General features: G+C 47.5%; 1 protein-coding gene across 4 annotated transcripts in view; it reads left to right on the top strand.

Moving 5' to 3' along the window:
• Positions 1-14,424, top strand: part of LOC106574411 (rho GTPase-activating protein 6) — a 106,716-nt gene that overhangs the window by 68,555 nt on the left and 23,737 nt on the right. For all 4 annotated transcript variants that reach the window (XM_045697644.1, XM_045697643.1, XM_014150285.2 and 1 more), the window contains one exon: positions 13,805-13,964. In XM_045697644.1, coding sequence (XP_045553600.1) covers positions 13,805-13,964 — 160 coding nt within the window. The remainder of the gene's footprint in view (positions 1-13,804; positions 13,965-14,424) is intronic.

Raw genomic sequence — 14,424 nt, 5'->3', positions numbered from 1 at the left:
CGGTGCAGGACGTGGACCCTGCTCCACCCTCGGCGTCGCCCACTTTGGTGGAGCCGATAGCTGCACCAGGCAGACGGACCCCTCGAGCCGGGCCGGAGGACAGGAGGGCCCTTCGGGCTGGGCCGGGGAACAGGAGGGCCCCTCGGGCTGGGCCGGGGGACAGGAGGGCCCCTCGGGCTGGGCCGGGGGACAGGAGGGCCCCTCGGGCTGGGCCGGGGGACAGGAGGGCCCCTCGGGCTGGGCCGGGGGACAGGAGGGCCCCTCGGGCTGGGCCGGGGGACAGGAGGGCCCCTCGGGCTGGGCCGGGGGACAGGAGGACCCCTCGGGCTGGGCCGGGGAGCAGGAGGACCCCTCGGGCTGGGCCGGGGAGCAGGAGGACCCCTCGGGCTGGGCCGGGGAGCAGGAGGACCCCTCGGGCTGGGCCGGAGAGCAGGAGGGCCCCTCGGGCTGGGCCGGAGAGCAGGAGGGCCCCTCGGGCTGGGCCGGAAGGCATGCGGGCCCCTCGGGCTGGGCCGGAAGGCATGCGGGCCCCTCGGGCTGGGCCGGAAGGCATGCGGGCCCCTCGGGCTGGGCCGGAAGGCATGCGGGCCCCTCGGGCTGGGCCGGAAGGCATGCGGGCCCCTCGGGCTGGGCCGGAAGGCATGCGGGCCACTCGGGCTGGGCCGGAAGGCATGCGGGCCACTCGGGCTGGGCCGGAAGGCATGCGGGCCACTCGGGCTGGGCCGGAAGGCATGCGGGCCACTCGGGCTGGGCCGGAAGGCATGCGGGCCACTCGGGCTGGGCCGGAAGGCATGCGGGCCACTCGGGCTGGGCCGGAAGGCATGCGGGCCACTCGGGCTGGGCTGGAAGGCATGCGGGCCACTCGGGCTGGACCGGAAGGCATGCGGGCCACTCGGGCTGGGCCGGAGGGCAGGAGGACCACTCGGGCTGGACCGAAGGGCAGGAGGACCACTCGGGCTGGACCGAAGGGCAGGAGGACCCCTCGGGCTGATCCTGACAGGCCGGGCACCCTGGCAGATCAGGGCAGGCGGGCACCTCTGGCAGAACCGGGCAGTCCGGCCACTCTGGCAGAACAGGGCAGTCCGGCCACTCTGGCAGAACAGGGCAGTCCGGCCACTCTGGCAGAACAGGGCAGTCCGGCCACTCTGGCAGAACAGGGCAGTCCGGCCACTCTGGCAGAACAGGGCAGTCCGGCCACTCTGGCAGAACAGGGCAGTCCGGCCACTCTGGCAGAACAGGGCAGTCCGGCCACTCCGGCAGAACAGGGCAGTCCGGCCACTCCGGCAGAACAGGGCAGTCCGGCCACTCCGGCAGAACAGGGCAGTCCGGCCACTCCGGCAGAACAGGGCAGTCCGGCCACTCCGGCAGAACAGGGCAGTCCGGCCACTCCGGCAGAACAGGGCAGTCCGGCCACTCCGGCAGAACAGGGCAGTCCGGCCACTCCGGCAGAACAGGGCAGTCCGGCCACTCCGGCAGAACAGGGCAGTCCGGCCACTCCGGCAGAACAGGGCAGTCCGGCCACTCCGGCAGAACAGGGCAGTCCGGCCACTCCGGCAGAACAGGGCAGTCCGGCCACTCCGGCAGTTCAGGGCAGTCCGGCCACTCCGGCAGTTCAGCGCAGTCCGGCCACTCCGGCAGTTCAGCGCAGTCCGACCACTCCGGCAGTTCAGCGCAGTCCGACCACTCCGGCAGTTCAGCGCAGTCCGGCGACTGTTGACTGGCGGGCAGCTCCGACGACTGTTGACTGGCGGGCAGCTCCGACGACTGTTGACTGGCGGGCAGCTCCGACGACTGTTGACTGGCGGGCAGCTCCGACGACTGTTGACTGGCGGGCAGCTCCGACGACTGTTGACTGGCGGGCAGCTCCGACGACTGTTGACTGGCGGGCAGCTCCGTTGACGACTGTTGACTGGCGGGCAGCTCCGTTGACGACTGTTGACTGGCGGGCAGCTCCGTTGACGACTGTTGACTCCTGATGCGTGGGGCAGGTATTGGACGTACCAGCCTGGAGACATGCACCTCCATGCTAGTGTGTCTAGCGGGAAACACCGGACCGAAAGGGCGCACTGGCGGTCTTGAGTGCAGGGTTGGCATCACCCCTTCCGGCTCGATGCTCCCCTTGCCCTGGCACCTGCGGGGCGCTGGTACTGGGCGCACTGGGCTGTGCGTCCGTATAGGCGAGATGGTGCGCACCTCAGCGTAACATGACGCCCTCCACCTCGTACGCACCTCCCTGTAGTCACGGGTAGCTGGCTTACGGCTCTTCCCTGGCCTGGCCAAACTACCCGTGTGCCCCCCAAAAAAAATCTTGGGGCTGCCTCTCGGGTTCCCTCAGCTCCCTTAACTTGTCCGCCCAGAATTTTCTCTCGTCCTGCCAGGTCCATTCTTCCATTTCCTTCTCCTGTGGCTTCCTCCTCTTCTGCTGCTTGGTCCTTTGGTGGTGGGTAGTTCTGTAACGGTTGTCTTCATGAATGGACCAAGGCGCAGCAGGTATGTGAATACTCATGGTTATTTTATTACCAAAAAAAGAGTAAAGCATCCACTTGAAAAAACAATGACGGTGACAACAGTAGCAGTTTTACAGGCTATACACGCAGTGTAAAAACAACTACCCACAAACCCAAGTGACAAACATACTCCTACATATATGACTCCCAATCAGGAACAACGATCCCCAGCTGTTCCTGATTAGGAGCCACAAGACCAACACAGAACACAAGACTGCCACGTCCTGACCCCAAAACTACAACAACAGCTCCATCTGCTGGTCAGGACGTGACAGTTCCATAGGATATTGTGTGAAATTTGAAACTTTTCACTCACCACAATCCAAAAAGGATTTGAAGGTCAGTTGCCCCTCATAACAAATGTACTTCTGACAATCCCTGTACTTCACGCCTACAGCCTGCATCCTTGATGACAAGAAAAAAAGTTAATTTAAATTGCATTAACACAAATATGCCAAAATTACAAGAGAGCAGTGCTCTGTTTAGAGTAAAACACACGGGTTGCATCGACCTGCCTGGCGCTAAATACTGTCTACTAACAGCTTTCTTTTCACAGTAAAACGCACATGTCTTACCGACCAAATAGGAACTAAAAATTGTCTAGCTCTAAAGTTCAGAGTAAAACGCAGGTGTTGCACCGACCAAACTGCAGCTAAAAATCGTCAACCGGTAACAGCTCTAAAGTTCAGAGTAAAATGCACGTGTCACACCGACCAAACTGCAGCTAAAAACTGTCTAATAGCTCTAAATTTAGTTAAACACACATGTAGCACAGACCAACTGCCGCTAACTGTCTGCTAACAGCTCGCTTTTCAGAGTAAAACACATGTTGCACTGACTAACCTGCTGGCAGTAGTCAGTAAAGTCAGCTAGCTTCTGATAATAGCTAATACCGCTCTGTTGAACATTTAAAGCAGGTGATGCACCGATCCACCGGGCGTACATACTGTCCATAAACCACTAAAAATGATATAACTTAATGTTACTATAGCTAGCTAGCTAATTAGCTCTAGCTAGATTCTCACATTAGCATCTGACTATGCAAATCGTGCAGTAACAGTAAGCCTACACTACAATGCTAGCTAGCTGTAATGTTGCTCAACATTTTCAATTTGCACACAAAGTTAACCAATAACAGTGAACTTACCTGGAATTCTAATTAAGTTTAGAAATGAAGAAATTCTGTGGTTCTGTGAATGACTTCTGATGTTCGGCGGATCCTCGCTCTCGATCTGTCCACTCTTTCCATTCGCGAAACACTTGCAAATGGACAGTGGCGGCAAAATCTAAATTTAACCAACATTAGTGGGCGTGGTCATGCTGTTTTACTCCAATAGCATTGAATCTGTATTTGTGCTCCCTCTAGCGGCCGCTGGTAATAATTACACTCTAAAATTATTTAATTTGACTACTCGAGAGGAAAATAACTTTAACTCCGGAAAAAACACTCTTCAGTTTTTGTGCATACCTCGAGTAACAAGCGCTTGAGTATGAAGCAAAATCAATCAACCTATGTGTCAGGGAACCTACATAAGCTGTCTTAAAGTGGGACTATTAGGACTTTAGGGTTTCCTCCCTCCAGTCAATAAATATGTGTACATCCTACTATAATGGTGGCTTTAAAGGGGAATGGCACTGCCCTGGCTGCCTTAACTCAGGAGCTTCTAGCTGTGTAGATTAGAAGCAGCAAATGAGGGGAGATGGAATACTTTCTGCAGCTGTGGAGCCTTTGAAAAAGGACTGTACCTTATATGACCAGTGGCCAATCAGTGTGCAGCTCCCAGGGCAGAGGTCAGAGATGTATGCCGACTTTGAAACACAATAGGCTGCGATATGCATGTGTTCAGCAAAGAGAGAGAGAGAGAGAGAGAGAGAGTGTTTGGTTGTGTATGCATGAAAAGATATGTGCGGCCGTCCGTGTGAATGTGCTTGTGTGTGAACCAGAGAGATTTTTCGATTATACTCGTTATCGTTTTGATTGTTCTGTGATTAGTCAAAGTATTTTGACACAGGTGCTTTTGCGTATGATATGCACGTATTCGACTACATCATATTTACTTTGAGACATTGACAGGCCCACAAGAGAAAATGGAGACATTCTTAACGTGAGCTATAATAGTAAAAAAATAAAAACATAACAAATTATGTTTTCAAGGTTTCCTGATTCAGGGCCAAATCCTAACTGGAGAAATGCGTGTGTAGCTCAGACGTTTGTGTAAATCATGCATTGATGTCAATGGGAGCTTGGCACGGAAATTCAAGTTACTTACGTGGATCTCCAGGGAGGAACTCAGCCATCACTGTCTACCCAGCTTCTAGTGGACTAATGAAAGAAATACCAAAAGATTGTTTTTCGTTGGTATTTTTCCTCAACATTATGCATCAATTTCCCTAAAAGACACAGGTCCCTGACAGTCTATGCAGTGGTGAAAACGGGGCAACAAAGAGTAGTCATGCTATGTTGTAGCAATATGTATCCATTCATTGACCCTTGACATTGAATAAGGAGATGTGAGAACATACAGTCACAATTTGTATGTATTTTTGATGTTTATGGCTACCACTTTTCAAGTTTTGAAACTAATACCCAGCGCCACACACTTCTTTGCATTCCTGCCTCACATTTACGTGTTTGCTGGGACATCTTCATCTTTTGTTATTGTGCGGCCATTCGGAGGTCGCAACTACTTCTTCAGAAGGCTCCAAATCACCAAGAGTCGAGGAAAGGTCTGCCTTCCCCTCTAGCTGTAATCACGCAGCAGCACTCAAGTAAAATTGCACATTTAAAATGGCACATTATTCCACATATTTCCCCCAATTGACTAATCATTGAAAGCTCTGCATATGGTATTGGAATCATTAAGGGTGTTCGTTAGCTCACTGCGCTGTTGATCTCTAAAGCTAGAGTATTTGCCTGCTGGCATGCATGGGAGATTACACACATTCTTTGGCGGTGGTGATCTCGGCTGTAGGGGAAGAGAGAGCAGGGAGCGCTTGCACCAGAGCCCCTTAGTGTTCGGGCTGGTTGGCTGGATGGACAGGGGGATGGGGAAGAAGACAGAAGGAAGGAGAGAGAGGGGAGTGATCTTGGGTCATGCTGAATAGAGCAGTGGGAGGAGGTGTGGTTTAGTTGTACATGAGGTTATATGATTATAATATATGACACACACACACACACACACACACACACACACACACACACACACACACACACACACGGGCCACTCGCACACACATAAAGTTATAGCTGAAGGAAAACGTTACAGTACTTAACTTACACTAATAAAACTTTACAGTAATAAACCATTCTGTGATTGAATTTGTCAGTAGAAAAATAGGGCCAATGTGTTTTTGATTTAATTGAACCCATGTTGTCTTACTGGCCTGACTGGGGTAATGTCTACAACCTCTCCTTAACAGTCACATTTGCTTGATACCAGAGTTGTTTTGGTTCTATACTGTATACGTTATGTAACAATGATGTCATCTATACCCTCAACCTCAAGGGTTGAACTCAGTTACCCTAATGCACACATTCTTATGTCGTTACAGTTTTAAGTTGGTGCTACCCAAATGTCTTCAAAATAATCTACCTAATCTATCTACCCCCTCCACTTGATTAGCAAGCAAGCATGTTGGTTACGAGCTGGAGCATGTGTGTTGTCACAGTCCCACATATTTGCAAATTAGAATAGTACATTGGATGCACACCATCCCCTGAAACACTAAATATTTTGTAATTGTTGATTAGACCAGTGGTAGTTACCTCACCTGCTTCACCGTGGTTATTTTGCAGTGAATATTGTCTCTCCCTGACAGCCATGCTCGAGATGAGATGAAGGCTCACAATTTATGTGCTAGGATAGTTAGGCATGTTTTTGCTTCTTACTGAATGTTTATGATATATGATCGTCCTCATTAGCCCCCCAGTTGTCTTCTGATAACTTGACTTTTGCTAGGTGACGTATCAGGATGTTTCCCCGGGCTATTTTCTCTCAGCCAGCGAGACGGATGGACCGCGGCAGGTGGAGGGGTCCATCAATCCTTTGTCTCTGACAGGCCAACCAGAGTTTAGCTAGCCCAGTGGCGCTGTAATTACAAGCAGATGTTAGCCTTGGTGTGGTTCCAGCGCTACACGAGTAATCCATTACCCCGTTAGAGTCAACGGGACTTGTAAAACAAAAACATAAAGAGTAAAAACAATGAGGTAAAAAGGAACATTCCTTTGCTGCAATCTCTTAACACATCTCCCTCTTTTAAACAAAAATATTTTTTCCTGGGCCACGTTATCAGGCGGTATCCCTATGCAAAATTGGGATTGGGAGGCCTATTTGGGATTGGGATGTTTCGTCCTCAGATGTGCGATGTGCTATCCTCATCTGAGAGGGTTGGAGAGCCGACCGTCATTTTCAAAGGGAACAGATGTTGCCGTTAGTTACATGTGCGGACCGAGTGCATTTTCCTCCATTGAGATTATTATTTTTTTGTATTAATGGAGCCCAAGGGCCCAAGGGCCTGTCCTCTCTCTGTGGTGTGGATATGTTTGTGTTGGGTTGTTTTAAGGTTTGTTTTTACATGAATTGGATTCTATTTAATAATACCACATAGAATACACGCGCAGTAACAATGGATTTAGAAACTTAGAGGGGCGAGAGTTGATGACAGGGACGTCAGCTGTCACTGATTTCATCCGTTCACGATCACATTCGCATGGGGTTGTTGTTATAATAAGAAATCCTCAAATGAGGTCTGTAGCATACTGGTCAGTGGTGCAAGAAAGGTTGAGCAAAAGTTCACTTGGCAATATGAGGTGGTTGTCTTATTGTATGATGTATACAGCTCCTTTAATACTCTGTATAACGAGTGATAGCCTACTGTACCTTTTAGCATAAGAAACCATCACGTTGTTTCAAATGTTCCTGTAGATGGATCAAATTGGTTCATTTGCAAGGTTTGGATTCTCATTCTAAAGTTTGACTTCACATGATTCTGTACAGGCATGTGCATATGAAACCACTTGAAAGGGACCAGAGCGGTGCCAATAACCTATTATTGTCCTGGCATAAGCGAGGTTACGCATCGGCCCGCTGCAGTAGAGGCTGCTGAGGGGAGGACGGCTCATAATAATGTCTGGAACGGTGCGAATGGAATGGCATTAAACCTTGTGTTTGATGTATTTGATACCATTCCACCTATTCCGCTCCAGCCATTACAATGAGCCCACCCTCCCCAATTAAGGTGCCACCAACCTCCTGTGGCCCACTAATTCATCTGACTGGTGAATTGCTTAGTTAGGTTCAGAGCATGCTGCATTGTTTGTTTGCTGTGGTTTAATGGGTGATGTGGTGATATTTTGTCCTGCAACCAACACTATGGACATGTGTTGTCAATACAGTCATATCAGAGGATTCCTATTCAAGTTAACATTATTTTTATACACTCTCACCCATTGAAATAGAATGACTAGAATGGTCGTTCAAGTCGACATTCCCGCGGCCATATTGAGTGTACCTCTATTTCTATGCTCTCACCTATAGGCTTTGACTGTGTGTTGATCCCTAGAGTGACATCCTACACCTCAGTTCTGGGCCCAGGTTCTTCTGGTCCTTTGGATCAGATGAATGTGTTCTCAATTAAAGCAGTAGGTTTGTACCCGCCAGGGTCTTAATAAAATGAATCTAATAGAGAGAGAGGAACATGTTGTCTTTGGCAGAGTGCCAACCAGGGCTATTGTGTCTTCCCAACTTTAAATTTACAGATTTTCATGCAGACGGCGTGTTATGAAAATCACCACGAAATGTTCGATTGTATGATGTAGTTGAAATTACTGTGCAGTTAACTACTGCTGATGGTTGCTGAGTTGTTGAAGATGATTTTAGGTCATTGCATTTAGCTGAGAAATGAGAGAGAGCGGATGGAACATTCAAGTTGGTCCTGTAATATGAAAACATGCTCATTGATTCAACTGATGATGCACTTTCTTTACTATATGTCCATTCAGTGAGATCAGTAGCGTGTGCAAGTTTAGCGATTGAGCATTCGTTCGAGGGTTGCCATGGTGATGTTTTCTGCATATCCCGGAACACTTGAGGCTCTGTGTATACGTTGCCATGGAAACAAACATATTCTTTTGCTTCAATTTGTGCAATTTGTCCTCGCTCATTGAACAGATTTAAAAAGGCGCATACGCCCACCTTATTAGCCGAGCCATCCCAAAGCTATTTGGAAAAGGGCTGCCCTGACAAACAGTAACACTCCCACACAATACATCACATAGGTATCTTGGAGAGAACAGAACCTTTAGGTTGAATATTGTCATGAGTCAATCGATTTTTTTCAGCTCGGATTTGAGAGTCTGGAATAGCCATGATTAGATTAAGATGTTGATCCTCCCTCTATACATTCTATACTTTGTTTAACGAACTGTCAGTCTGCCTTAAGGCATTATTGTAGACGTGTCCTGTAAATCACAGTACAGTAATAGCCTACCCTACATGACAGTCATTGGTATGCTACAGTTAACCTTTCTTCTTGCGAGACCTTCACACTTTTCAAAGAAATTGAATTACATAAGCCAAATTGTTAAGTGATGTGATTAGTCACAGCAGCATGGCAACCTGAATAAGATTATAGTTAGATAACAGGAAGTGTTTTCAAGCACATCATCTGATGATTGGTTGAATAGAGATGTTCAAAGCAAATGGAATTACTCGATTGCAGTACACAACCGTTTTACAATTCTATTCTCATCCCGCTATTGAAACAAGCTCAAACATGATTGACACCTATGACAATGCGCTACTGAAAGGCAAGGTAAGAGTCAACTTGCATACAGTAAGCTTATTATTTCAGCTCAATGCAATTGGCAAGGAAGTTGAATTGATTTCCTGATTTCACTGGGAAATCAAATGGAATTGATGTGTTGAGGACAACTCATTCTGAGTGACAATCTGTACTAGTCCTATTAGCAGTATCTCTGGCCATGAGGTCTACCTGTGTAAAGGGTAAACATGTTTTCAGGCGCAGAGTGGATATGATAATATGTGAGTAGTGGAAAAAGAGATGTTTAAAACACACTAAGAGTGTGGAGGGAGGCAGCCTGGTCAGACCCTGTCTTTCGATAATGAGAAGGCCATGTGTGGAGGACAGTGTGGGCCCCAGAGCTCGGGGGTGGAGCAGGAGTTGAGATGGTTAACAGGTTTGGGAGATGTAGTTCCTAGTCAACTGTAGTCCTTAGCCAAGTGTGAAAACAGCGATTATGAAACTGACCAATTTTGATTGGTTCTCTGGCAAAGGTTTACAGTACGTACAGCGGAGAGGATAACATTGGACACGATCATTTTTCTTCCTGAGGTTAAGGGAGCAGCCATAGTAGATATTTGACCCCTTGTCTCTGACAAGCATGTTGAATTGTTTTGTAACAAATTGTGTACACTAAGCACTGTCAAAGTCAACTGGCTTTCCTGTTTACTGTATTGTAAATGTGCTCACAGAGACTAGAGTTAAGAGTCTGAAGAGAACTCCCAAGTGGTGAGGAGGGAGCAGCATTTCTGAGGTACCAGCGTTCCATAGCCATTCCATACATGATCCATAGATGGACTCGGGGGAATTGGAGCTCAGCCATCGCATTCAGCCCCCCTGCCAAGTCTAACAGCTCAAGAGAGTAGCAGCCCCTGCTTTTCCAGCTGTCCCCCCCCCCCTTCAACCGCAGAGTCCCCCTTCCCTTCACCCCTTACGGCTGTGTGTGTGCAACCAGTGGAGGGGACTGGAACGGAACGAGCTCCCTGCCACCACCAGTGAAGTGGGGAACTCACAACAACACTGCTGTGGTTTCATCCACACAGGGCTAGACGCTAACGACTAACTGTTGGAGCGAGTGCATCTGGCTGTTCCTCTGCATGCTCGTTAGCTAGGAAGTATCAGGGCGGGTGAGATGCCTCTGTCCTCTTAGTACAGCTGTGTGGTTCTTCTATTTCCACCTCCTTGTTTTTCACTGTTCTGGTGGATGATGCTGTTGTTCCTCTCTGCTGGCTGGGGCGTTTTGGAAGCACAAGGTGGGTATTGTTGTACCTTTAAGCAGGAGTGAATTCAAAGTTGTTGCACAAAACTAGGCTTGCATAAGAACAAATTACAAGCTAAATGAAGTTCTATGACGTACTAAGGCCAGTTCAAGGAGGACTATGTGTGTGTGTGTGTGTGTGTGTGTGTGTGTGTGTGTGTGTGTGTGTGTGTGTGTGTGTGTGTGTGTGTGTGTGTGTGTGTGTGTGTGTGTGTGTGTGTGTGTGTGTGTGTGTGTGTGTGTGTCAGATTTAAGACTTGTGGGCCAGCTAGTGACCACTCTGCAGAGCTGCCTCCAGAACAAGATTCATGATGAAAAATGCTGACCTGCTCTGATCTCTGGCTAATACATCAGTACTCTATCTCTGTCCTCTCTCTTCACCAGCTTGTAGGGATGACAGAGGGGAATGTAGAACCATAGACCCAGGGATTGAGGTGATTTATGAGTTCATCATGAAGCTCTTTTTGAGTTGACTGCTAGTCAAGCCATCCACTCTCGTTCCTCCCCTTTCCCTAACCTGCCATATACAATACTGTCCGCTCCGCTATGTATATATACTGTATATACAGTGGGCTCCAAAATTACTGACACCCCTGACTGGCAATGCACAAACAATACTTAAAAATATATAAACAATATAATTTTAGAGAGAAACTCAAAATACCAACATGTGAAAAATACTGTACTTTATTAATGTTTCAATGGAACCCAACAAAATCATTTATTGATTTAATTAAAAATCAATGTCCTCCAAATCAAGGTTTCACAATTAAGGGCACCCTTAAATATTATTGTAAATAACATATACCAAAATTAAACCAGGAATTAAATTCCACTTATTTAAGTTTATCTAAGTGTTAAGGAACTATATTGAGCCATAACATCACTTCTTTTTTCACTAGGGTATAAAAATGAGGTAACACGCATGCAATATCCCTTTGTCATCCAACACCATGAAGAAAAGAAAAGAACTGGCAGTTCAAAAGGGACAGATGGTCGTAGACCTTCATAAATCTGGTAACGGCTACAAGAAGATCCACAAACGATTGAATATACCACTGAGCACTGTCAGGGCAATTGTAAAAAAAAATCATAAGATATGGAACAGTTGAAAACCTCACAGGTAGAGGACGCAAATGCATTTTGCCCCACAGGATAGGGAGGAGGATCGTGAGAGAAGCAACAAATCCCCCAAGAATCACCGTGAAAGAATTGCAGGCCACCTCCACAACCACAGGCTCTTTGGAAGGCTTGCCAGAAGAAAGCCCTTAATGACCCCAAGACACAGACACAAGCGCTTGGAGTTTGCCAAACGTCATTTAAATTATGATTGGAAGAAGGTGCTCTGGTCAGATGAGACCAAAATTGAACGTTTTGGTCAGATACAGCATTGGCATGTTTGGCGTCAAAACAGAGATGCATACAAGGAGAGGCACCTCATACCCACGGTGAAATATGGTGGTGGGTCATTGATGTTTTGGGGCTGTTTTAATTCCAGAGGTCCAGAGGCACTGGTTAAGATTGATGGCATAATGAATTCCACCAAGTATCAGGCAATTTTGGCTGACAATCTGGTTGCCTCTGCCAGAAGGCTGAGTCTTGGCCATATGTGGACTTTCCAACAAGACAATGACCATAAACATACCTCAAGATCCACACAGAAATGGTTCTGTGACAACAAAATCAATGTTCTGCCATGGCCATCTCAGTCGCCGGACCTCAATCCAATCGAAAACCTGTGGGCTGAGTTGAAGAGGGCAGTTGATAAGCGCAAACCCAAGAATGTGAAGGATCTTGAAAGGCTCTGCATATTGGAATGGTCCAAAATACCTCCAAATGTGTTCCTTAACCTTGTCAAACATTACAGGAAAAGACCATGCTGTTGTCCTTGCCAGAGGTGGTGGCACTAAGTACTAAATGAGGAGTGCCAATAATTATGAAACTTTGATTTTGGTGAAATGTATTTTGTATTAAATAATTGTATGATTTTGGTGGGTTCCATTGAAACATGAATAAAGTACATTATTTCTCACGTTGGTATTTTGAGTTTATCTCTATAATTATATTGTTTATATTTTTTTAAGTATTGTTTGTGCATTGCCAGCCAGGGGTGCCAGTCATTTTAGGGCCCACTGTATATACCGAGTGGCATAGCGGTCTAAGGCACTGCATCTCAGTGCTAGAGGCGTCACTAAATAAAATAAAATCAAAGTTTATTTGTCGCGTGCGCCGAATACAACAGGTGTAGACCTTACAGTGAAATGCTTGCTTACAGGCTCTAACCAATAGTGCAAAAAAGGTATTAGGTAAAGAAATAAAACAACAGTAAAAAGACAGGCTATATACAGTAGCGAGGCTATAAAAGTAGCGAGGCTACATACAGACACCGGTTAGTCAGGCTGATTGAGGTAGTATGTACATGTAGATATGGTTAAAGTGACTATGCATATATGATGAACAGAGAGTAGCAATAGTGTAAAAGAGGGGGTTGGTGGGTGGTGGGTGGGACACAATGCAGATAGCCCGGTTAGCCAATGTGCAGGAGCACTACAGGCACCCCGTGATTGGGAGTCCAATAGGGCGGCGCACAATTGGCCCAGCGTCGTCCTGGTTTGGCCGGTGTAGGCCGTCGTTGTAAACGAGAATTTGTTCTTAACTGACTTGCCTAGTTAAATAAAGGTTACTCATATAGTTTGGGTATAATGTGTATATTTATGTTGTATACACATATTGAGAGCTAGTCTCATTATGTCGTCCCTGTTAAAATAAAGGTAAAAAAAGCCTAAACATCCATCAGCTTTACTGACCTGGGCTTGTCTTTCAAGTTAAGGAGTGCGCCTCTAGGACTCAGGCATAAAATGCTTTGGGTTGAGCTGTAGAGGTTTGAATCTAAGGACAATCTGTCCCGATACTGTAGCATCTGTTTGTGACGATAGTCGAGACTTGTCCATACCTTTCAAGGTGTTGCAACTTTACAAACAACCAGCCTTCGATCATTATGGGCATCACGGTCAATTGTAGTGATTGCAGACCCATTCTTCGAACAGAAAATATGACAACACGGTCAGGTTATGGTGACGGTATCAGCGATGAAAGTGGTAACAGTGGAGGTAGTCTTAGGGGCTATAACCAACTGTCAAGATAGCTATTTTAAATAAGAACAGCCGATGCTAGCCACTAGCTCCGGTAGCTAACAAATGTTCCTCTGCCGAGTGACAGAATAAAAATCTCTCCCCAGGGTGACTTCACCTGGAACAGCCTGTCAGGGCGGAGTGTACGGCTGACGCCGACGGCCATCCAGAGCCTTTCGGAGCTGGAGCGAACCTGGCTACAGGAGGTGGCCTTCAACAGGCTCCATCAAAACTATGACCTGGGCTGTCAGATCACCATCCCCAAAGGTAAAGAATCGAGGTGTTTTTGTGTGTGTGTGTGTGTGTGTGTGTGTGTAAATGTCCGTCTGTCTGTCTTCCTTTCTAGTCCGTCCATCCGCCTGTCCGTCTGTCTGTTCATGTGGCTAGTCAGTCTGTCCCTGTGCCAATGCTACAAGTATTTTCACAAACATATGCCATCAACATCCACCTTGGACCTCTCCGAGACCAACATCAAACTGTCTAGCAGACAACCGTGAACTTCCCCTCCACAGAGTGTGTTTGGGGAAGCTGTAAGCACTTATGATTTGAGATGTAAACCTCAGTACACATGTTTTCCTATACAGTACATCTAGAAGACTCTGGTTTGAACTTCCTGTCTTATGTAGTGTCAGTAAGACACTTACGCATGAAGATGTGTAGCCCTTTCCACTCAGTACCATAGAGCAGCAGGGCCGTAACCTGCTGCTCTGTTCTAAGTCATGCTCTG

This window comes from Salmo salar, chromosome ssa16 (genome assembly GCF_905237065.1).
Source record: "Salmo salar chromosome ssa16, Ssal_v3.1, whole genome shotgun sequence".
NCBI classification, from domain to species: domain Eukaryota; kingdom Metazoa; phylum Chordata; class Actinopteri; order Salmoniformes; family Salmonidae; genus Salmo; species Salmo salar.
This window is presented reverse-complemented; position numbering and strand designations above follow the sequence as displayed.